The 24984-nt window shown below is 40.7% G+C and overlaps 2 protein-coding genes across 3 annotated transcripts in view; both read left to right on the forward strand.

Moving 5' to 3' along the window:
• SYT17 (synaptotagmin 17) overlaps positions 1-20038 on the forward strand; it is an 83763-nt gene extending 63725 nt beyond the window's left edge. For both annotated transcript variants that reach the window (XM_056806578.1, XM_056806579.1), the window contains exon 8: positions 18642-20038. In XM_056806578.1, coding sequence (XP_056662556.1) covers positions 18642-18838 — 197 coding nt within the window. In that variant the 3' untranslated portion in view covers positions 18839-20038. The remainder of the gene's footprint in view (positions 1-18641) is intronic.
• On the forward strand, positions 19564-24952 carry LOC100025697 (NEDD4-binding protein 1-like). Its single transcript, XM_056806306.1, is given in 7 exon segments — positions 19564-19632; positions 21862-22162; positions 22165-22879; positions 22881-23118; positions 23120-23482; positions 23484-24070; positions 24072-24952. Coding segments are annotated over 7 exon segments (2988 nt in total). The 3' UTR covers positions 24787-24952.
• Positions 24953-24984: the final 32 nt, after the last annotated feature.

Here is a 24984-nt window from a genome sequence, read left to right on the forward strand (position 1 = left end):
TGGACTACATAGCTGGAACACATGAGCTTAATGGGCTGAGAAGGTCTTGAAGTGGTCATTGGGTAAGATTTGAGGAAACTTTTTTTACATGTCAATACAGTTTTTAATATTGGTTTTCTGATATTTTTCAAGCCACATTCTCTCCCTCTCTGTCTCCCTTGCCCCTTCTCCTAGAAGGCAGGTAATCAGATATAGGCTGTACATATGTTATTCTATAATACCTATTTCCATGTTCATCTCCTTGTGAAACAAGACACAAATTGCTTACACTAAAGAAAAACTCACAGAAGAAATAGAGTGAAGAATGGTGTCTTTCCATTTGCATTCGGACTCTTGTCAGTTCCTTCTCTAGCATGGATCGCCTTTTTCTGCCATGCGTTCCTTGGCATTGCCCTGGATCCTTGCTGTGGTGATAATAGTTTAGTCATTTGCAGTTGGAACATCATATATTATTGTTCTTACTGTGTTTGATGCTTTCCTGGGTCTGCTCACTCTTAGGAGGTTTTAAAAATGAGCTTTTCTGGGGCTTTTTCTTTGTTTTTATTTTTCCCTGGCAAATGTGGCTTACATTTAAAGGAAAGAAGGTTTAGGTGGGACGATTCTGCTTAGTGACTTCTCCCTATAGGTTTGATGCGGTATAATGTGCTGGTGAAAGGGCCCCTAGGTGGCCCAGTGGATAGAGAACCAGGCCTGGAGATGAAAGGTCCTGGGTTCAAACATAGGCTCAAATACTTCCTATAGACACTTAACCCCCATTGCCTAGCTCTCACCCCATCTTCTTACTTGGAATCAATACTTAGTATCTGTTCTTTCTTTAAAAAAAAAAAAACACCTCTTATCTTCCATCTTAGAATCAATACTGTATATTGGTTACAAAGAAGAATACTAATGTTTTGGCATTGGGGGTTAAGTAACTTTCCCAGTTTAAGTGACTTAAAACTCACATAGCTAGGAAGTGTCTACGGCCATATTTGAACCCAGGACGTTCTATCTCTTAAGTCTAGCTCTTGACCCACTGAGCCACTTAGATGCCCCTTTTGGTATCTAGAAGCTAAAGGTTTTGTAAAAATATGCTAGGTACCATCTTTTGTTTTTCTTTGTATCCTCAGTATTTAACATAATGTCTAGCACATAGTAGGTACTTAATAAATGCCTGTCAACTGACTGATATTCTGCTTAGCCTGGGCTATGTGATCCTGGGCAATTCACTGCAACACTATTAGATTCCTTATTTACCAAAGGAGGATAATAGCAGCATCCATGGTACCTTCCTCTCATGTGAGCAGTCAATAAACAGTAATCGATCAATCAGCAAACATTAATTAAACACCTATGATGAGCCAGGTACTGTACATAGTACAGGTACTATGCTGAGCACTGGAAATACATAGAAAGGTGGAAGGCAATCCACACTCTCTGGGAGTTCACTGTCTGATGGGGAAAGGTTCTGAAAAGGATGAAATGGTGTCCAAATATGAGTTATCATTATTTGTAGTAACGCAGTATACTGAAATATATTTCCTCAGACTTCCTTCCTTCCCCCCTTCCCTCTTTCCCTTTTCCCCCTCTTCCTTTTTCTTCTTTCCTTCTTTCCTTCCTTCCTTCCTTCCTTCCTTCCTTCCTTCCTTCCTTCCTTCCTTCCTTCCTTCCTTCCTCCCTTTTTCCTCCCTTCCTTCTTCCCTCCCTTCCTCCCTCCCTCCGTTCCTTCCTTCCTTCCTCCCTCCCTTCCTCCCTTCCTTCCTTCCTCCCTCCCTTCCTTCCTTCCTTCCTTCCTTCGTTCCTCCCTTCCTTCCTTCCTTCCTTCCTTCCTTCCTTCCTTCCTTCCTTCCTTCCTTCCTTCCTTCCTTCCTTCCTTCCTTCCTCCCTTCCTCCCTCCCTCCCTCCTTCCCTTCCTTCCTTCCTTCCTTCCTTCCTTCCTTCCTTCCTTCCTTCCTTCCTTCCTTCCTTCCTTGCTGGAGATCAAATGAGATAACATATATAAAAGCGCTTATCTAGATATTGTCTGGTGATGAAACACATTCTTTCCCAATTTAGGATATATTGAGTAGAAAAACAGTAAATGAAAAGATAAGATATTACTCCTATTACTTTCTTAAAGAAATAAACCTCATCTTCCATCTTAGAATGAATACTGTTCCAAGTCAGAAGAGTCAGAAGAGCTAGGCAGTGGGGGAGAAGTGCCTTGACCAGGGTCATACAGCTAGGAAGTATCTAGGGCCTTATTTAAATCCAAAACCTACCATCCCTAGGCCTGACTTTCAATCCATTAAACCATCTAGCCACCTTCTACTATTACTTTCTTCTGTGAAAATATATCCCAGCCAAGGTCTCTACCATCTTGTTTAGTCTAGAGAAGGTATCAAGGATTTTCTTGGCTGGCTCTGGAGGCCACAGGTGTTCAGCAAAGTTATTATTGAGACCACCTAAAGGTCCACCCTAGAGTGAAGGGGAATGCCAGCCAGTTGGAATATTGCTTCTGAGTTGCACTGACCGAATGACCTCTTTAGCCCTGTCTATATGCCAGAAGTGCTGGTGGCTGATGCTGCTTTCTTGGACAGATTTGCTTGGGGGCATTCAGCCAAACCAAAGCTTGGCCTCTAGGAAAGTTGATAGTGCTTTGGTTGGGGAAAGGGAAGAAGCATTGTGGCTCATTTGTTCATCTCTGTAACTCATTCATTCACTAAGCATTTATTAAGGGCTTATCAATCAGGGAGTATGTACTTGTGGTTGAGTTGTTTTTCATTGTGTCCACCTCTTCATGACTCTGTTTGGGTTTTTTGAGTCAAAGACACTGGATTGGTTTGTTATTTCTCCAGCTCATTTTATAGATGAGGAAATGGAGACAAATAGGGTTAAATGACTTGCCTAGGGTCACACAGCTATTAAATGTCTGGGGTCAAATTTGAACTCAGGTCTTCCTGACTCCATGCCCTGTACTCCATCCACTATGCCATCTAGTGCCTACTATGAGACACTATGAATTCAGAGACAAAAAAGGAAACAATACCTACCCTCACGAAACCCATTTTATTGTGGAGGTTGGAGGATAACATATATAGGACCTCACCACTGACAGGAACCACTGCTGAACAACTGTGACCCTTTGGGGTGGGCAAACCAGTCTAGAGGAAGCCGCAAGGTACCCCAAGAAGAGGCAGGAGGGTGTAAGAGCAGGGGTGACAAACCACCTTGACCACCACTTCCCCTCAAGTCTTAATGGACCCTGAGCCCCCAAACTCAAGGCAGAACAGTGTCTTCCCAACCTCTATTTCCAGTTTAGCCCTTGAGGCTTTCCTAGAGGGTATCAGGGTCTGTTAGAGGGAAGGGGCCCCACCAGCACCATCCCTCTGACCAGCTGCCATTGGTGGATAAGCACAGAGTCCCTGGAAGTGCAGCCTTGACCAGACCCATGGAGGTGCCACCTATGAGCTGCCTCTGCAGTTGCTGCAGCCCCTGCCTCTTCAGCAGTCACAGCTACTGATGTAAGATTTAAAAGAGTGGGAGCCATAAACTGTAATAATTTAAATGGTTGAGGTCATAAACTATAGTGATTAAAATAGTGGAAGACTTAAATTGTAGTAGATATAATAGTGGATGAGTAAATTGTGACCGCAGAAAATATGTTTTCACTACAGTGTCTTGTTTTTAAATCAATATATAAGGTGGTCGCCAGGGAAATATTCCCAATTATGAAATATGCCCAAGTCAACTGGGTTTTATAGAGAATTTAATTAATTAATACAATGAGGAATTAAAGAAAGAGAGAAAGAGAGAAAAAGAGGGAATAATGAGAAAGGGATAAGCCGGCCCTGGCCAGTCCTGGCCAACCCAGGCCTAAGCCCTAAGAGAAAAGATCAGTCAGTCCTTAATCACTCACTGCAAGATCTGTCCAAGCAAGGATCCTAGTGACACCAGGCCAGCTCCATCTCAGCTGCCTCCACCAGCTCAATCCTTAATCTGAATGTCCCCGAGAGAGTCTCAAGAGAGACCCTTCAAGGCAGCCTTTTCCCAGCTGACTGTCTCTAGAGAGCGCTTTTCGTCTCCTTTTAAAGGGCATTTTCTCCTTTGTCACCTCCCCTAAATTCTTACATCTACCAATCACAGTAGACGTTTTTCATAGGACAGACCATTCTTAGTCCACACCTAAGAAGGTGTGAACTTTGGAGTAATTCACACCAGGAAAGCTCTGCGTAAGTTTCTCAGCTCTTTGTTCCTTGTAAATTCATAAGTTGCTTGACCTTTATAGGTACTTAGCTTAAGGGCTTTTGCCTCACGACAAGTATGAGTTAAGTACTTTTTCATTGTTCAGTAAGGCGTTTACAACTTTATCTTCCCCTAAAGTATGCTTAAGTATGTGTGAAATAAGGTCAGAGTTCTCACATTCCTGATCAAGTACCTTCATTGTTTAAAATGGGGAATGGTCTTAACCAAATGTTCTAAGGTAGAGTCTGAGAATCTTTTAACATTCACAAGTCTGAGAAATTTTAAGGTTTACACTGAAGACCAGAAGAAAGTTCCTTTAAAAAAAATTAACTCATACCTTCTGTCTTAGAATTGATACTAAATATTGGTTCCAAGGCAGAAGAGTGGTAAGGGCTAGGCAATTGGGTTAAGTGACTCGCCCAGGGTCACACAGCTAGGAAGTGGCTGAGGCCAGATTTGAAGTCAGGAAGAGGAGTCTTTCTGAGTTCAGACCTGGTGCACCACCTACTCGCCCCTACAAACATGCATCGTCCAACAAAACAAATTCCTGCCTTAGTTGTATACCTAAATGTGTGTATGCACGTATGTATGTATGTGTAGATGTATAACGTGTGTGTGTGTATTCCTTGGTCTGTGTTCTCAGTTCATTGCCAGGGCAGCAGCTTGTTTCCTCTGGAATCTTCTGGAATTTTAGTGACTTGCCTCTGATTTGGGTTTGGTTATTTTGACTATTTGGCTCCCGCTTATTGGGACAGAAACTTCTTGATTGTGTTCCTGATACTTAGCCCAGCACTTTGCCAGTAGTAAGTGTTGAGCCAGTGTTTTCTCATTGATTCATTCATACAGGTAAATAAATACAAATAGACACAGCCCAAACACAAAGGAATTTCAGGGTGAAGAAGACCCTGGCCACTGAGGGGAATCAGGACAGAGCCCATGGGGTAGGGGGCACTTGAGCTTGAGCCCTTAAAGCTAGGGATTCTGGGAGACAGGTGAGGAGAGAGGAGCTGCATTTCTGACAAGAAGACCATTTGTGAAGAGGCGTCCAGGCAAGGGATGGAATGTTGTGTATGAGAAACGGCAGGAAGGCAAATTTGGCTCAACTGTGGAATTTATGAAGGGAGGATTAATGTATTCATTAAATCCCTACTTGAATGTGTATTTATCACATGGGCAATATTTTTACCCCTTTACCCCTTTTTTTGGTTTGCTAAGCAGCTAGGTGGCACAGTTGGACAGAGCACCAAGCCTTGACTAAGAAAAACTCATCTTCCTTCTAAGTTCAAATCCGACCTCAGACATTATCTGTGTGACCCTGGGCAAGTCACTTAACCCTGTTTGCTTCAGTTTCCTCATCTATAAAAATGAGCTGGAGAAGGAAATGTCAAGATACTCCAGCATTTTTAACAAGAAAACCCCAGGAAGAGTTGGACACGACTGAAATGACTAAACAACAAGAAGCAAAGAATGTATACTTTATTGTCTAATTATCCAAACTCTTAAAAAACTTCACCCCGTATTTTGCCCAGCTACTTCTTCTACACTGTTCTTTCTTCACTTTTTTTTTTAGCTATGATGGACAAGAATAGAATAATTAAAATTTATTGGACATCAGCTTGCCTTCACCAATAAGGAAAAGTTGGGGTTGTTTTGTTTTTAAATCTTACCTTCCTAAGTATTGATTCTAAGGCAGGAGGTCAGTAAGGACTAGGCAATGGGGGTTAAAGTGACTTGCCCAGAGTCACACAGCTGGGAAGTATCTGAGATCAGATTTGAATCCAGGACCTCCTATCTCTGGACCTGGCTCTCAATTCATGGAGCCACCTCACTGATTCCTAAGCAAAAGTTTTAAAGAGAGAATCTAGCTGAATTCTCAGCTAGTTATAGGATAGTGAAGATGTCTATTTGGAATTAAGTATGAGAATGATGAAAGGGAAGGAGGATATATTAAATGCCTACTATGTGCCGAGCACTGTGGTAATGAACAATGGATTGTCTCATGATTCAGTGAATCACCTCCTTCTTGTAAACTAACTATGACTGCCAGATTTTCTGAATGGTAAAGATAAATAAAATAGCATGGGGGCAACAAAAGAAATCCCTACTGTGGATTCTCAGGGCAGGCCTGAAAAAGTTCAAGAAAGAGTACTTAATCTAAATGTATTTAAATGAAAAGAAAAGCTGAAGAAGCTATTAGGTTTCAGGGAGAAAAGGCCACACTCATTAGGAAAATGAATCTGTCACATCAAGCCTGTAATATGTTGGAGCTCTCTAAAAGGAGAGAAGATTCTAGTTATCCTGTCCTAAGATTAAGGAAGAGGGGCAGGCGAAGGAGACAAGCATTTATTAAGCACCTGCATTTTGCCAAGCACTGTGCTAAGTTCTTTTCAAATATTATCTTATTTGTTCCTCACAGCAACTTTGTGAAGTAGAGGTCCACATTATGCCCACTTCACAATTGAGGATACGTAGGCAGAAGTTAAGAGATTGCTCACGGTCACCAAGCTAGGAAGTATCTGAGGCTGGATTTGAACTCAGATTTTCCTAACTCTTAAGTCCAGTATTCTATCCATTATGCCACCTAACAACCCAAATATTATACTCATTTTACAAGTGAAGAAACTGAGGCAGAGATTGATTTTTGCCCACGGTCACAGAGCTAGTAAGTGTTTGAGATCAGATTTTAACTCTGGTCTTCCCAACTTCATGCCCAGTCAAGGGCACCATTTAGCTGCCTAGGGGTGCGATGGGGTGGGAGGTTGGAAAGGAATAGATTTGTAGACCCAATTCTTTAAATGCCTACTGTGTGCAAAGGAATACAAAGACAGTCTTTCGTCCATAAACTCCCATTGTATGGAAGTATTACTACATGTCAACAAGTTCAAGTATGCCCAAGACAATTTGAGAAGGAAGAAGAGAGATGACTAACATCTGGGTCAGGAAAGATTTACCATAGGAGAGTATACCTGAGCTGAGCTTTGAAGGATGCTCAGGAGACCAGGCTGTGGAGGTGAGGAAGGAATGTATTCCTGGCAAGGCAGCCAGTGCAGAAGAAGGAAATAAGAAGCTGCAGTGGGGGAGCAGCAATTAGATTAGTCTGGCTAGAATGTAGAGCGTGGGAAGAAAGTGGAACCAGATGGTGAAGGTCTTTTGATGCCAAGCTGAGAAGTTTGCATTTCATCCCAGAAGGAATAGGGAACCATGGAAGATTCTCAAGGAGGGGAGCAATATGATCAGCCATGTGCTTAGGGAAGATCTCTTATGGTTCCTTCTAACCCCAAAGTCTAGGCTAGTTGTGGAAATTCTGGCTCTGAGATAGGTATTCCAGAACCCCCAAGGGACTCTGGGTAACTAGGGAACTGACCCTCAAAGACCTATTATGGGGGCTTGTTGCCTCCACCTGGGGTTACTCTAGGAAAACACATTCCAGGGATATTTTCTTTCTCATTTCCCCCCAAAATAAGTACGAGATTCTCCAAGCTCCCATACAAACACTCAAATTTACACCTGCCAAGCAGGTATAGAAGATTTTTAGGTAACCCTGCGTAAAATTCAGAAGATAGTAAAGACCTCATAGCGGCCTCCTGAACAGATACAGAAACAGGAAAAGCACTCAAATAGCCTCTATGGAAGCTGCTTTGGAAGAAGCTAAACCAGGTGCTGCTACTGGGGCAGATCTTTGACGTATGTACATTGTGAGTCCTTTCCTACCCAGGCTCCCCAAGCCTCATGGGGCCTCCCTGTGGCTCTGACTTCTCCTGGAAGGTAAAATTCCTCTGAGGACAGCTGAACACCTAGCCCAGTGGACTTTCATTATCCCAGTAACTCACTGGATTTGTTCTTCAGGTAGGATGTTATTCAGGAGCGATGCTAACTCTTCTCTCTTTGAAGCACTGGATTCAGTGAATCCAGTGAGAATACTGAATCAAGATTCTGTATCTCAGTCTCTCTCTCTTTGGGTCTCTCTCACTCTCCATCCACACACACAGGACCCCTCCACACCCCCCATTCTATAGGAATTCTAATCCTGCAATTCTTGAACTTGAAGTTACCAGTGAAGCAACTCCCAAAGCTTCTCTGGCTCAAAGGCTGATTCTAGTACCCCATTGCCTGAGATAGCAAAAATTTCTACTCTTCTACATAGGAAGTTGGGGTTCAGGCTCCCTAAAATGACCTCTTGGGCCATCTGCAAGCACATCTATTTTGACATGCAATTCTTTTTTAAATTAAATTTTATTTATTTTCTGTTAACAATTCTCTCCTACCCTTTCCCCCCTTCCCTACTCATTGAGAAGGCAAGAAGAACAAAACTCCTTACAATTGTGTTGTCATGCAAAATAAAACTCTGCATCAATCTCATTCTCCCCCCCCAAAAAAAGAAAGCAAAGAAAATATGCTTCAATCTGCACTTTTGAGTCCATCAGCCCTCTTTTTGGAAGTGAAAAACATTTTTTATCATGAGTCCTTTGGAACTGTGATTGGCCATTGTTTTAATCAGAATTATTGTCATTCAAAGTTGATTATCTTTACAACATGCAATCATTGTAAACATCATTCTTCTGGTTCTGCTCATTTCAATTTGCTTCAGTTCATATACATCTTCCCAATTTTTTTCTGAAACCATCCTGTTCATCATTTCTTACAACACTATGGCATTCCATCATATTCATATATCATAACTTGTTCAGCCATTCTGTAATCAATGAGTATCCCCTCAGTTTCCAATTCTTTGCCACTAGAAAAAGAATAGCTATAAATAATTTTGTACATATAATCTCCTTCCTTCTTTACTTTGATTTCTTTGAGGCATAGACCTAGTAGTGACACTGCTGAGTCTGACTTGTATTTCTGCTGCAAATTACCATTAACTGCCAGTCAAGGGAAGCAAAGTGTACATGCACACACGTTCTTGCTTTCATTTTATTTTTGATATGGCACTTACTCTTATGTAACATTGGGTCTGAACTAGAGGAAGATCAATGCTAGCCCAATATGGCATCTTAGAAGAGAAATCACTGTACTGTACTATAAGAAATGATAAGAAGCATGATTTAAGAAAAACCTGGAGAGACCTCCATGAACTGATACAAAGTGAAGTGATTAGAACCAGGAGAGCATTGTACACAATTACAGCAATATTAGATGACAAACATTTATAGCAATACAGTGATCCAAGACAATCCTAAAGGATTCTCATGATGAAAAACACCATCTCTCTCCAGAGAAAGAACTGATGGAGTCTGAATGTAGACTAAGACATACTATATTTGTTTGAGTTCTCTTTCATAAAATTACTAATATGGAAAGATGTTTTACACTATTACACATGTCAAATTGATATCAGATTGCTTGCCACCTCAGGGAGAAGAGAGGGGAGGAAGGGAGAATGAGAATTTGACTCATACTTTAAAAAACCAAAGGTTAAAAATTGTTTTTTCAAGTAAACAAAGAAATAATAAAATTTTATTTTAAGAGAAGAAGAAGAGAGATTATACAAGTAGATTATATCCGATCTGTATCCTCTATTGTATCTTTGAAAATGATTCTCACTGCCAGATAAGGTTTAGAAAAGGAGTTGATTTAGGGAGTGGACATTTGAAACCATATCCAAGGGCAGAATATCACATACTGAATGAAACATAAGAGATGTGTAATCAGTACAATCTGCTGAGGTCTGCAAAGACCTTATTCTTATTTAGAAAGTTTATCACTCCCACATACCAAGTCTTCTAATTTCTCTTCCATAATTGTCAATTAGCAACCAAAAGCAATTCAGTTCTTGCATTCAAGAACAGGCTTAAAATACACACACACACACACACACACACACACACACACACACATACACACAAATCTGTGAAAACCTCAACTTTCTTCTGACTCTTGCTCATTTGCTCTGTCACCATCCTCTCAAATGTTGGTTTCTAGGGCCAAGAATCCAGTGAAACATTTTTTTGTGTGTGTTTTCATTTGTTTTGCCAAGAATGTTTGTCTGAGCTCTAAAATGCCATGGTGATGAGCACCATAGAAACAGATACACGAGCTGATAGATGATTCCCAAGTGGCCACTTGGTTAAAGACCAAACATCGTATTCTTTTTTTTTTCTTAAACACGATTGATGGTTTGTATGACATTTGCTAAAGACATCACCAGCATCAGAAGACCATCAATCTCATCAATGTTTGTAGTCCCTCCAACAATGCAGATTGCATCCCATCCATACCAACTCAACCTGTGCAATATCCATCAGCATTTTTGTCCTTTTATCCAAAGCAAGAATAAGGAATGAGAAAGACTCATGGAATCACATCCAGGTGGACTATGAGGGATGTTACACTCTGAGGAGGTAGCCTTTAGGATGATGGGAAATCATTGAGGTGACTAAATGAAATAATTTCTGTTTATATTTCTATGAAAAAGCAATCTTTTCCATTCATACTCCATAGATATTTAATAATTATTCCTCATTTAACTGACTTATAGAAATTCAATTTGATTCAATGAGCAATTACTAAGCATCCATGGTACTACAGGATATAGAGATTAAAATAGTCCTTTTGTTCAAGGAACTTCTATTTGAATGGTTTTTCTATTCATATTGACTTTCTTTGTAACTGATGTCATCCTCTTCAAGCATAAAAACATAAAATCAAACATTTTTATGGAAATGTCTCTACAATATATTACTAACTTCTTTACCTTAAAAAAAAAAAAGCCAATCAATATGGGACAGCTAGAGAACACAGTAGATGAACTTGGAGATAGGAAGTCCTGGGTTCAAATTTGTCCTCAGACACTTCCTAATCATGTGTTTGTGGGCAAGTCATTTAACCCAATTTCCTAGCCCTTACCACACTTCTGTTTTGGAACTGATACTTAGTATCAGTTCTAAGATGGTAGGTAATATTAAGTATTTATTCAATGCCTTTTATGTAGCATTAAGACAAAAATGAAACAGTTGCTTTCCCTCAAGGAGCATACTTTCTTTGAGGGGAGATAATATGTACAGATAATATCTCTAGCTGTAGTGGGTTCTTTATCAGGTAGAGACTTTCCCCTACCTTTTTTTTTTTAAACCCTTACCTTCTGTCTTGGAATCAAAGCTCTGTGAAAGTAGAATTTTTATGAATAGAATCATTTTCTAATGGAAATTTATAGATCTAGAACCAGGAAAAACCTTTGAAGCAACAATCAAATCCCTTGATTTTTTTTAAACCCTTGCCTTCTGTCTTAGTAACAGCTCTTAAGAGAAAAGGGCAAAGGCTAGGCAAATGGGGTTAAATGACTTGCCCAAAGTCACACAGCTAGAAGTGTCTGAGGCCAGATCTGAAGCTTGGTCCTCCTGACTCTAGGGCTGGCATTCTATCCACTGTGCTAGCTAGCTGCTTCTTTGTGAGCAAAAAATTCTATGAAAAAAAGAATTTTTTTTTAATGGAATCACTGTCTATTGGAGGATTATAGATCTAAAACCAAGAAGGAAGCCATTGAGTCAGATCCCTTGATTTTTTTGCAGATGCAATAAGGGGGCCATTTATTTAAACAACTTGAATAGTAAAAGAGTTGGTTTTGTTGGCAATAAACATTACTTCCCCCTTGTTGAGTTATCTCAGTTATTCTCTTAATATTATTATCTCCCAGAATTGTGGTTGGAGAGCTGATTCTATAGTCAGAAAGATTTGTTTTCAAGTCCTGCCACTAACACATAGCCCAAGACAAGTGCCCTTATAGTACCTTGGTGCCCATCTGCCCTAGTAGAGGGAATATCCTCACTAGGAATTCCTAATAATTTTTTAAAAATTTAACTTTAATAACAAATTTTATATGTTTTCCATTTATGTGATCCATATTGTCTCCTTCCATTTTCCCCTCTACCTTCCTGGAGCTGACAAGCAATTCAATCTTGGTTATACATGTATTGTCATGCAAAACATTTCCATATTATTCATTTTTGTAAGTGAATAATCTTATAAAACCAAAACCCCAAAACAAAAACCCAAATAAACAAGTGATAAATCATATGATTTCATCTGCATTTCTACTCCAACATTTCTTTTTCTGGAGGTGGATAGCATTCTTTTTCATAAGTCCCTCAGAATTATCTTGGATCATTGTATTGCTCTTAGTACCAAAGTCTATCACTTTTGATCGATCCACGGTATTGCTGTTTCTATGTATAATGGTCTCTTGGTTCTGCTTATTTCACTCTACATCAGTTCATGTAGACCTTTCTAGCTCTTTCTGAAATCATCCTGTTCATCATTCCTTACAGCACAATATTATTCCATCACCATCATTTACTACAATCTGTTCAGCCATTCCTCAATCGATAGACACCCCCTATTTTTCCAATTTTTTTGCTACCACAAAGCATGTCTATAAATATTTTTGTATAAGTAGCTCCTTTCCTATTTTTTATTATCTCTTTGGGATACAGACCCAGTAGTGGCATGACCAGATCAAAGGGTGTGCACACTTTCATAGCCCTTTGGGCATAGTTCCAAATTGCCCTCCAGAATAGTTGGATCAATTCACAACTCCACCAGCAATGCATTAGTGTCCCAACTCTGCCACATCCCCTCTAACATTTATCATTTTCCTTTATTGCCATATTGACTGATCTGATAGGTGTGAGGCAATACTTCAGAGTTGTTTTAATTTGCATTTCTCTAATCAAAAAGGATTTAGAACATTTTTTTCATAGCTTTGATTCATTTATCTGAAAATTTCCTGTTCATATCCTTTGACCATTTCCCTGTTGAGGAATGAATGACTTGGATTCTTATGAATTTTACTTGGTTCTTTATATATTTGAGAAATGAGACCTTTATCAGAGAAATTTGTTTTAAATTTTCTCCCCTAGTTTGTTTCCCTTCTAATCTTGGTTGCATTGGCTTTGTTTGTACAAAAGCTTTTTTAATTTAATATAATCAAAAGTACTTATTTTACATTCTTGTAATGCTCTCTATTTCTTTGTTTGATCATAAGTTCTTCCCTTCTCCATATATCTGACAGGTAAACTTTTTCATGTTCCCCTAATTTACTTATAATGCCACTCTATGTTTAAATTACATCTCAATTTTGACCTTATCTATAGGATGTAAGATATTGATCTATAACTAATTTTTGCCATTCTGTTTTCTAATTTTCCCAGCAGTTTTTGTCAAATAGTGGGTTCTTGTCCCAAAATCTGGGATCTTTGGGTTTATCAAACAGTAGTTTGCTGAGGTAATTTACCCCAAGTCCATTCTGTTTATCTACCTTTCTGTCTCTTAGCCAGTACCATATTGTTTTGATGACCACTGCTTCATAATACAGTTTAAGATCTGGTATTGCTAGGCCACCATCCTTCATATTTTTCTTCCTTTGTTCCCTTGATTCTTGAACTTTTGTTCTTACAGTTTTTCTCCTAGTTCTATAAAATAGTTTTTTTGGTAGTTTGATAGGTATGGTACTGAATAAGTAAATTAATTTAGGTAAGATTATTATTTTTATTATATTAGTTAGGCCTATCTATGAGCAATTAATGTTTTTTACAATTGTTTAGTTCTAATTTTATTTGCATGAAAAGTGTTTTGTAATTGTCTTCATATAATTCCTGTATTTTCTTGGAAAATAGATTTCCAAGTATTTTATATTGACTAGAGTGATTTTTTTTTCTTTTAAACCCTTACCTTCCATCTTGGAATCACTACTATGTATTGGTTCCAAGGCAGAAGATTGGTAAGGGCTAGGCAATGGGGGTTAAGTGACTTGCCCAGCATCAAACAGCTGGGAAGTGTCTGAGGTCAGATTTGAACCCAGAACCTCCCTCTCTAGGCCTGGCTCTCAAGCCACTGACCCACCCGGCTGCCCCCAGCTAGAGTGATTTTAAATGGAGTTTCTCTTCTGACTCTTGGTGTTCAGTTTTGTTGGAAATATATAGAAATACTGATGATTTATGTGGGTTTGTTTTGTACCCTGCACCTTTGCTAAAGTTATTAATTATTTCTACAAGCTTTGTAGTTTATTTTTGGGGGGTTCTTTAAGTATACCATCATATTATCCACAAAGAGTGATAGCTTAGTTTCTTCATTGCCTACTTTAATTCCTTCAACTTCTTTTTCTTCTCTAATTGATATCTTTAGCATTTCTAGTACAATGTTAAATAATAGAGGTGATAATGGGCATCCTTGTTTCACTCCTGATCTTATTGGGAATGCATCTAGTTTATCCCCATTGCAGATGATATTAGCTGATGGTTTCAGATAGATACTGTTTGTTATTTTTAGGAAAGTCCCTTCTGTTCCTATACTTTCTGGTGTTTTCAGTAGGAAAGGGTGTTGTATTTTGTCAAAGGCTTTTTCTGTATCTATTGAGATAATCATGTGTTTTCTGTGTTTGATTGTTGATAAGGTCAATTATGTGGATGGTTTTCCTAATATTAAGCCATCCTTGCATTCCTGGCTTGAGTAACAGTACCATATGTGTGTCATAAAAAGAATTTAGTAGGACTCCTTCTTTGCTTATTTTGCCAAATAGTTTGTATAGTATTGGGATTAGTTGATCTTTAAATTGTTTGATAGAATTCACTTGGGAATCCACCTGGCCCTAGGGATTTTTTCTTGGGGAGTTCATGGATGGCTTGTTTGATTTCTTTTTCTAAGATGGGGGAGGGGGAATTCCAAATACTAATGAAATCATATCTCTTCCCTCATCCTTTAAACCGCTTCCTCCTCCCTATCCCTCCTTCCTTGCCAAAAAAAATCTATTGGGTAAATTTGGATTTTTGTACAGTAGATTTTCTTAAAAAATAAAGCCTACTCATATTTTCCAAAGACCTAAATCAACATATTTTCATGGGCAGGGCATTTACCAGCCTCAGTTTCCTCATCTGTAAATGAAGGAGATTGGTCTTGATGACCTATAAAGTCTGTCCCTTCCACCTCTAAATCCAGACTCCTGTGATATTGTGTTCTCTGGGAGATTAGCAGTCTAAACCAGTCACACCTATCAATAATTTTAGCTCACAGCAATTATCAGACCAAAAACATGCTAATGATTTTTGTGGGATTTGCTTTTGTTTGTTTATTTTGATTATTTTAGAAACCTCTCGGTGGGGGTGGAAGTGGGTTTGGTTTTTAGTTATTTTCACTTCCCCGGTTTTATAATTTCATAGACTTGATATAGATCTCGTGGGGGGAAGACAGGGCTTCATTACCGTCTGAGCTCTGAGTTGGGTTTTTTTTTCCTTCTGCATATTTTGACGGGTTTATTTGATCATCAGAATTCCTCCCGGGATCAATCCCGTACTTGCCTGGCTCATGCTGGGTAAATCCGTGATACATCACATTCAATGGCCCCTCATTAATAACCCAGACAGTCTGGGCGCCCATGAGAGTAGCAGATCATGAGGAATGCCACAGTACAGATAGAGAATGGACTAACTTGACTCCAAGGATAAATCAAGCTAATGATCTCATTAGGCTTTCAAGATGAAAATTAAATGTGTGTGGGTATTAACAGAGAAAATCTTCCTGTGAAAATATTTTGTGCTGGCCTCCCCTGCAAAGGGTTGGAGAAATGGTAGCAGCTCCTAACAGGAAACCCATTACTTCTATTAAATAGATGTTAATGGTCCTGCCTTCTCCGTCTCTCCCTCTCCCCATCCCCCTACACAATATGTTAAAGAGAGTAGCATCCTCCCAATGGGAAGGTCAGCTGTGGATAAAACAGAACAGAAGCTTCTCTGTTCTTGTGTTCAGTCTGGATCCATTAATCAGGTGATGTCTTCCCCTCTGAGATTACCTTCTGTCTACTCTGTGTGTATCTTGAATAGACTTATTTATTTAAATGTTTGCTTTAATTACATTTTATTCATCAAATGATCATCAAATTATTAAACATGAAATTATATAACAACAAATAATCAATGAGTTGTTAAATTATTGAATATTATGTTATATAATAAATTAAAAACAAATTAAAATTTTAGATTAATTTTCTATATCAAAAATTTATAGTATAAATATATATAATTAAGTATTCATAAATATGATTTAAAATTAAATATTCCCTCATTAGAATAGAGGGAAAACCTCTATTTTTGCCTTTCTTTCTTTTATCAGTGCCTAGCATTTAATAAGGGCTTAAGAAATCCTTATTGATTGACTTGCTAACTGAAGGATAGGAACAATGCTGAAATACACACATGTGAAGAATTCTTATCATTGGGGCAGCTAGGCATGGTGGATAGAGCATCGGCCCTGGAGTCAGGGAGACTTGAGATCAAATTCAGCCTCAGACACTCAACTCACACATACTAGCTGTGCGACCTTGAACAAGTCATTTTAACCTGTTTACCTCAGTTTCATCATCTGTAAAATGGGGTTCCGATAGCAATTCCCTCCCAGGGTTACTGTGAAGGTCAAATGAGATAATAATTGTAAAGCAAAAATCAGTGCTATAGAAATGTTAGTGATTACTGTTATTATTGTTGTCTTTGGGAGTAAACTTGTTCTGTTTGAACCCTGGTGTTAGAGACAGGAGCAGGGGGTAGAAGCAAATTTGCAAAGAAGCACATTTAGACTTACTTGAGTACTGGGCAGGTAAGTGGCAAAATGGATAGAGTGCCAGAAGATTCATCTTTGTGAATTTAAATGTGACTCTTACTAGCTGTGTGACCCTGGCCAAGTCATTTCACCCTGTTTGCCTCAGATTCCTGGCCTGTAAAATGAACTGGAAAAGGAAATGGTAAATCACTCCAGTATCTCTGCCAAGAAAACCCTAAATGGGGTCACAAAGAGTCAGAAACAACTAAGCAACAAGACGAGTTACTGAACTTGGAGTCAGGAAGACCTGAGTTTAAATCTTGCTTCAGACATTTACTGAACTCTGGGCAGATCATTTAATACCTTTGTACCTCAGTTTCCTCATCTGTTAAATGGGAAGGATGGGACCTGATAATCTCTTCTAAAAGTTGCTTCCATTTCCAAATCTGTGCTCCAGTGAAAAACTTACTCAAAATTAGAACTATCCCAAAGAGGAGAGATTGCCTTGAGAGGCGGTATATTAATCCTCGTCAGGTCTTTACATGTGTTGGATGACTGCTTATCCGGTATGACTCAGTGGGTATGAGTTGAACTCTTTGGTCACTGAAGTGATAAGATCATAGGGTGAGAGCTGAGAGAGATCTTGGAAGTCATCCTGTAATCCCCTAATTTTATAGATGAAGCCACGGGGACCCAGAGAGTAAGAGCGTTGCCCAAGGTCACCTAAGTGTCTGAGCTCGATGTTAACCGAGTTCTGAGTCCAGAGCCAAGTCTTATTCCCCTACACCAAGCTGTTTCCTCCCAGGGCTGAAATTCTGTGATTTTGTGATTTATTGTGGTCAAAAATGAATTATTAGGCAATTGTCGCACCTCACGCATTGTGAGACCTGGGACCTTAACTTCAAGAAGCCCAGAGTCCGACTAAATAAATGTTGTGAAACCACAGAAACCTTTATAGACCAAACAATGATATCGATTAGGTTGGAGGGACATTTTTGTGTTATAGACCCCTTTCATAGTTTGGCAGACTGCTCAGAATAATATCTTAAAGGGGCATCTGGGTAGCTCAGTGGATTGAGAGCCAGGCCTAGAGATGGGAGGTCCTAGGTTCAAATCTGGCCTCAGATACTTCCTAGCTGTGTGACCCTGGGCAAGTCACTTGACCCCCATTGCCTAGCCCTTACCACTCTTCTGCCTTGGAGCCAATGCACAGTATTGACTCCAAGACAGAAGGTAAGGGTTAAAAAAAAAAGAAAAAGAATAATATCTTAAAATGCATACGGTTGTAACTTCCAATTATATTGAAACACAATGATCAAAATATGGGGTTTTTTTTAGTTAGCCAACCCCAGGTTAAGAGTGCTCAGATTTTATTTTTAGAATGTAGAATCAATATCCAATTATCATTTTTTAAACCTTTACCTTCTGTCATAGAATCAATACTGTGTATTGGTTCCAAGGCAGAAGAGTGGTAAGGGCTAGACAATGGGGTCTAAGTGATTTGCCCAGGGTTAGCCACACAGCTGGGAAGTGTCTGAGGCCAAATTTGAACCCAGGATCTCTCATCTCTAGGCTTGGCTCTCAATCCACTGAGCTACCCAGCTGCCCCCCCCCCCCTCCATTATCATTCTTTAAAAGTCCTTACCTTCTATCCTAGAATCAATCTGCATCTGAAGCTAGATTTGAACCTAGAAACTGTCTTCTCTTGGTCTGGCTCTCAATCCACCCACCTAGCTGCCCTCCAAATTATCACCTTAAAATTTTAATTAGGAAGGATGAGATAATTCCTAACTTAAGGGAATTATAGTCCTCTCACTGATATCTTTTGGCCCTTCCTCTCCACCATTCTCTTCTTCTTCCTCTTCCTCACAACCTTTCTCTCCCTCCCTTCTCCCATTCTTTCTCCCCAGTGTATGGCCACAACATGAAGAGCAGCAACGACTTCATCGGGCGGATCGTCATCGGCCAGTACTCCACTGGCTCCTCCGAGTCCAACCATTGGAGGCGGATGCTAAATACCCACCGGACGGCCGTGGAGCAGTGGCATAGCCTCCGGTCCCGAGCCGAGTGTGACAGGGTTTCCCCTGCCTCTCTCGAGGTGACGTGAAAGTTCTTGTGTGATTTATCCCCCCCCAAAAAAAAATTGAGAGGAAAAATAAAAGGCTGACATAGACACATGCACATACTATACATATGAGTAGAGACACGCTTGCGTGATCACCATGGAATGGAGAGCAATGGACACCACTACTACGGTAACAAAACAGACTGCCTTGGATAAGGTGCTTCCCAAGACATTCCTGCGTCCCATTCCCAGACGATGTGAACTGTGCCCATCGTTTCTTCTCTGGGACCTCCTGGACACACTGCTGATGTTGCCGCCCCTATAACCTTTGCCCCACGACTTCATTTCCAATGCCAAGGGCACGTTTGAATTAGCAAGAAGAAGGCTGCCCAGTCTCTACCTGCCTGGCTTGCTGGGGGTTGGGTCAGAGTGTGGGGAGATTCCTTCCCCACCCCCCAATCCCCCTCCCCGGAAATGGTCACTGTCAGCTGACAGCACGTGCACACTTGATTTCTCTTTCCCAGAGGTATAAGTATCTATGTATTCTCTTGGTGAATGTGATGAGTAGCTTAGATTGTTTGGGAAAAAAATTCCAATATATATATATATATATATATATATAAAATGTGGTAAAAGAATTTCTGACTTAACAAATCTGTCCTTGTGTTAGCTTATTTCCCTGCAACTTGTCAGTATATATGCTTATGTTCTTGTCTAAAGGCACACGTGTGTAAACGTGTGTGCACCGAAGCCCTCTCGTGTGGAAGATGGCGTGCCGGGACCTAGATCTCTTGCCTTCCCCCATTACTAAGTTGTCATACAACTACATCCTGTTTGTCAGAGACCCTCCTGTCTACTATTCACATAACTATATGTAAAGTATGTGGAATATAATATAGCAAAATAATCCTTTGGAGTGGACTCATGGACCAATCCAGAGAAAACCAATGGAGACAGTCACCGAGGGCCAACGCCATGGATCGAAGTATTCCCAAACCTCCATTGGGCTCGATCTCTTTCCTTGACAGACTCTTGTGTGTCATTCTGTGTTTGTGTGTGAATCAAAATCATTCCCCCTCCCATAACCCCTAAATTAAGGAGGTAGCCTAGTTAGAGAGTAGAGAGTAGAACTGTTTACTCTTTCGAATGCTTCTGTACATTTTTTCAGAACATATTGTCTGGTATGATGGAGTGTATATTTATTGAAATTAAAGATCTATTTATTTGTGCCATGCACTCAAAGTCGTTGCCTTTTTTGGGGTTTAGGGTATGACCGGGTCTCCCCTATTCCCCCTTGAGGTGATGTGGGAGTGCTGGGGTGATCTATTTCTCCCCCCCCCCAAATTGAGAGGCAAAATAAAAGGCTGACACGTACACATGCACATACTATACATATGAGTAGACACGTGCATACATCACAATGGAGGTGAGAGTAATGGACACAACTACTCCTGGGAGGATCCCTACAGCAAATTGTACCTTGGAATCAATTTGAGGAAAATGAGAAGAAACCTGAAAAAAAACCAAGGTAGGTCTCTTCCCTTCCACTTGTAATGCAGCCACTCTTGGTCAAGCTCTCATCTTTTATTTACTATTGGAATTACTGCCTTACTGGTCTAACTGCCTCTAGTCTCTCCCTTCTCTAGTTTGTCCTCTGTAATGCTACTGGAACAATTCATTCTACCTGTAATCTGGCTGGGGGTGGAGAAAGCTTAATCCCTGAGGCTATTCATTACAGGTGGACTATGACTGGCCTCTCAGTGAAGGGAGTTTCCATACCAATAAAATGTGATTTTAAGCTGTTAATAAAATATAACAAAATATGTAAATAAAGCATAAATATCTAGAAAAAGGGAGACAGTCATTTTACAGTACTCTGAAATGATAAGACTACACCTGGAGCATGTTCAGTTCTTAGTGCAATATTTTAAGAGAGATGTAGTCATAGATGTAATGTTAAATGTTTAAAACCAGCTTTCCGGAAGAAAATGTATGGAATTTGTGGGTAATCATGGTGGCAGTTTAAACACGAGTCACTTACCCTCCCCAGCACACACTGACAAGGACTACCCCAAAAGACCTTAAGGACCATTTGCAAAGGAGCAGAGGAGCTGTACAGTGGGGCACAGCATTGAAGGTGCATAGGATTGGGGCTTTTCCAGTCCAAGAGGGTGAAAGGGCTTCCACCCAAACGCGAGCCAATCCACCCTCCCCCACCACCACCTACAGAGCCAGAACCAGCTCACGCCAAGATGAGCCAGCAAGGGGCAACCCTGGAGTGAACAAGGGACACCTCACTTCTGGGTCCTTGGGAGCTGACTAGGACTGTAAGGGACCCACTCCTGAAAGCAGCTTGGTGGGAAACCTCAGCTCACAAGGGATTGCAGACCTTAGGTGCCCAGAGCCAGCACGCCCGCCAGAACCAGGGAGTGAGCAAGGAGTGATTCTGGAGAGAGCAAGTGGCACTTCTGGGTCCTTGGGAGCCAACACGGACTGCCGGAGAACCACCCCTGGAGGCAGCTGGACCAGAAAATCAGGTGGGCGGGAGAGCACAGACCCTGGGTGCCCCTGGGAAGGTAGCACTGAGAAGACGTGCAAAGGACTGTGGAGATTCGAGAGTTTGTCTTAGGCAAAATCCTTGCTCCTTAACTCCATACACAGAGAAGCTGCCCAGCTGACTCAGATTTCTGACTAAAGAGGAAAGGGGAAACACCCAGGAAAAATGGCTAATTGTGCACAGGAACCTCAAAATTCTTCCAAAAAACCCAAAAAGAAGGCTGTGACTCTCGAGAATTTTTATGGAGGAAAAACCCAGGCTACAGAGGAAACACTGGACGAAATTCAAACAAAGGTAAAACCAAAAAAAAAAATTGAAACTGCCCACAAGCCCTGGAAGAGTCTCAAATGGAGCTTATCATCAAAAATATGGAAGACTTCTGGAAAGAGAAATGGGAAATAGTTAAAAAAAATTAAGAAATCATAGCTGAATACCAAAAGATTAAAGAAGAAACCAGGTCTTAAGGACCAGAATTGAGCAACTGAAAACTAATGATCTTGCAAAACAGCAAGAATTAATAAAGCAGCGCAGCCCCGGCTGGTGGCAGCGGCAAAGGGGGGAGGGGGGGCGGCCCTACCTTCCCACAGTTGCCATCCTGCAGCCCACTGAGCGGGATGGTTTAGCGGAGCTTGTGGTCCGCGGGGGCCTGGAGCGGCCAGGGAGGGCTCCGGGGGCCATCACCACTGGTTGGATCTCTGGATTGGGCCCCGGAGGCCAGGCCGGGCCGGGCCCTGGAGGAGGAGCAGCCATGGCAAGGCGCTCGGGCCAGGCCGTGCTGGATGAGTTGCCGGCCCCCAGGGAGAAGACGGCGCGCTGCTGGCAAACCGGGGCGGTATCGAGGGCCTTTTTGGGGTGTCCCTCATGGTGCTAGGCCCACCTGACACCCCCATACCGCTGCCCACACCCAGCTGCATCTGGCTTCAGCTCAGTGGGGCAAAGGAGGCCTTCTGTAGCGCCAAGGAATTCATCAAGGGAATCTGTGAACCTGAATTAGAAGAGAAAGAATGTTATCCAAAGGACATGCACTGTATTTTTGTAGGGGCACAGAACCTGTTTCTTAAGAGTTTGATCCAGGATACATGTGCTGATCTGTCTATTCTGGACGTTGGTGTGCTTAGTATCAGAGGTGGTGCTGAGGCTGTTGTTATGGCCAGAAGTCACATACAGCAATTTGTGAAGCTCTTTGAAAATAACAAGAGTCTACCAAGTACTCAGAACGAATCAGAGGTGAAAAAGCAATTTAAACAATTTGTTGAGTCACATGCAGATAAATATACAATGGACTTGTTGATTTTACCCAGTTCATTGAAGAAAGAACTCCTAAATCTTACCCATGGTGAAGATCCAAATGAATTAGATTATGATGATAATGATATTATTGATCTTAGAGATCATACAATAGAATTTACACACAATGGCATCCAAGAGATGAACGTGTCCAGTGATGGTCAAACTTTTCAGGAGGATGAAAGGAAGCAAGCAGGGACCCCTGTTTCTGAGCTTACAAAACAAATGGACACAGTTTTTTTCTGTTTCCAAAGAAAGGATATGTCACAAAAGGAGATCTTCTGATACTGAAGAAAGGCACACAAAGAAGCAGTTTTCATTGGAAAATGTTCAGGGAGGTGAGCCTCCATCTGCTACTGAGAAATTGACTGCAGGCACAGTGATTAATCTGCTCTTTGATTCCTGTACAATCTCTGAAGATTTAGGCATTGATGTAAAAGACACTACTGAGGAAATGGAATATAACATCCTTGTAAACTTTTTTTAAAACTATGGGATATTCCCAGGAAACTGTAGAAAAAGTTATTAAGGAGCAGGGACCATCTACAGAACCATTAGTACTCCTAGAAGAAACTGAAAAAGAAAACAGAAAGTTCTAGGAAGAAAAAGAAGTCTTCCCTAGACAAAGTTCATTTGTGTGTTTGGAGATCACTGAAGCCAAAAGCAAGGTGATTTGCAATAGTCAAAACAAATTTAAAATGAAATTTTCTCCAAATAAAACAAAGGATCACCTGCAACAAAACATAATAGAACAATCTCAGTCACCTCTCAGAATAGAAGAAAAACCAGGTACCTCAAACTGCAAAATGAAAACTGCCAGTTTAGTTCCAACAGAACAAAGAGCAGAAAAATTGGAATTCTACCCAGAGCCATATTCCCCACATAGATATAGAAATGGATGGCTCTTCACCTTCTGTTTCCCCTTTGAAGAAGCTCTTAAATGACAAGGGAATACTTACAGACATGGATTTTGTTGCCAGAGGAACACCAAGTCACCAGCCAAGAGTACCAATTATTCCTGAAAATATTTTGTATCCAAAAACTGGGATCACAGTTCCAAAGAATAATGTTAATCTTATATGTGAAAGCCAGCTAGGATGTTGCAACCCTTCCCAAGTCAAGCCAAATTGCCAACCCCTCCCTCCAATGCCTTTCTATCCATCTCAGCGACTCCCTTCAGTTACTAGCGTTAAGCTGGCAGGACAATTCAATCGTTGTATTGATTCCTCAGTTACTGGGGTTCAAAGATTCTGGGATACTCTAAAAACACCATACAGGCTGGAATTAAAAAATGAACCAGGGAGATCAGATTTAAGGCACATTGTTATTGATGGGAGCAATGTTGCAATTGCTCATGGTCTCAATAAGTTCTTTTCCTGTCGGGGGATTGCAATAGCCATTGAATATTTTTGGAAACTTGGCAACAGAAACATTTGTTCCTCAATGGAGAACAAGACGTGATCCTAACATCACAGAGCAGCATTTCTTGACCCAGCTCCAGGACCTTGGAATATTATCTTTAACCCCAGCCCGAATGGTCTTTGGAGCAAGAATTGCTTCTCATGATGACAGGTTTCTGTTGCACCTAGCTGACAAAACTAGTGGCATAATTGTAACCAATGATAACTTCAGAGAATTTGAGACTGAATCAGTATCTTGGAGAGAAACTATTTAAAAAAGGTTGCTTCAGTATACATTTGTTGGGGACATATTTATGGTTCCTGATGATCCTCTGGGAAGAAGTGGACCTAGATTAGAGGAGTTTCTTCGTAAAGAAGTCTGCTTTGGGGATTTTCCACCTCCACTGGGAGCTCTACCAAGTGAAGGACTACATGAAACTGCCTTCAGGGTCCCCAACACCAAGGCACCCAGCACCAGCCGACAACCCACACCCCCGATTCAGGGCATTCTTCCAAGCAACTGGATTGCCCAGCATCCCAACCTCCCGATCCTACAAAATCTAGCCAATATTCAACCAAGCCTGACAATTCCACCACAGAGATCCCCATCAGAAACCAAACAGCTGAGGGAAGCCCTCCTGAAGGTATACCCAGAGTCAGAACAAAGAATGAAAATTGATCAGATCCTGACAGCACATCCATATATGAGAGACCTGAATGCACTGTCAGCCATGATATTGGATTAAGGGTACAGTGGGGAAGTTTGTTAACCACAGCTGATCGATTAAAACTTCATGTAGCATCTGCACATGTTGGGAATTGAAAAAATGTGAAGAAATCAATTTGCCAATATAAATCCTATTTGAACAAAACAGAATCAAATGTTTTGTGTATAAAAGATGTTTTCAAAACTGGCTATGTGTGTGTGTGTGTGTGTGTGTGTG

This window comes from Monodelphis domestica, chromosome 7 (genome assembly GCF_027887165.1).
Source record: "Monodelphis domestica isolate mMonDom1 chromosome 7, mMonDom1.pri, whole genome shotgun sequence".
In the NCBI taxonomy this organism is placed as follows: domain Eukaryota; kingdom Metazoa; phylum Chordata; class Mammalia; order Didelphimorphia; family Didelphidae; genus Monodelphis; species Monodelphis domestica.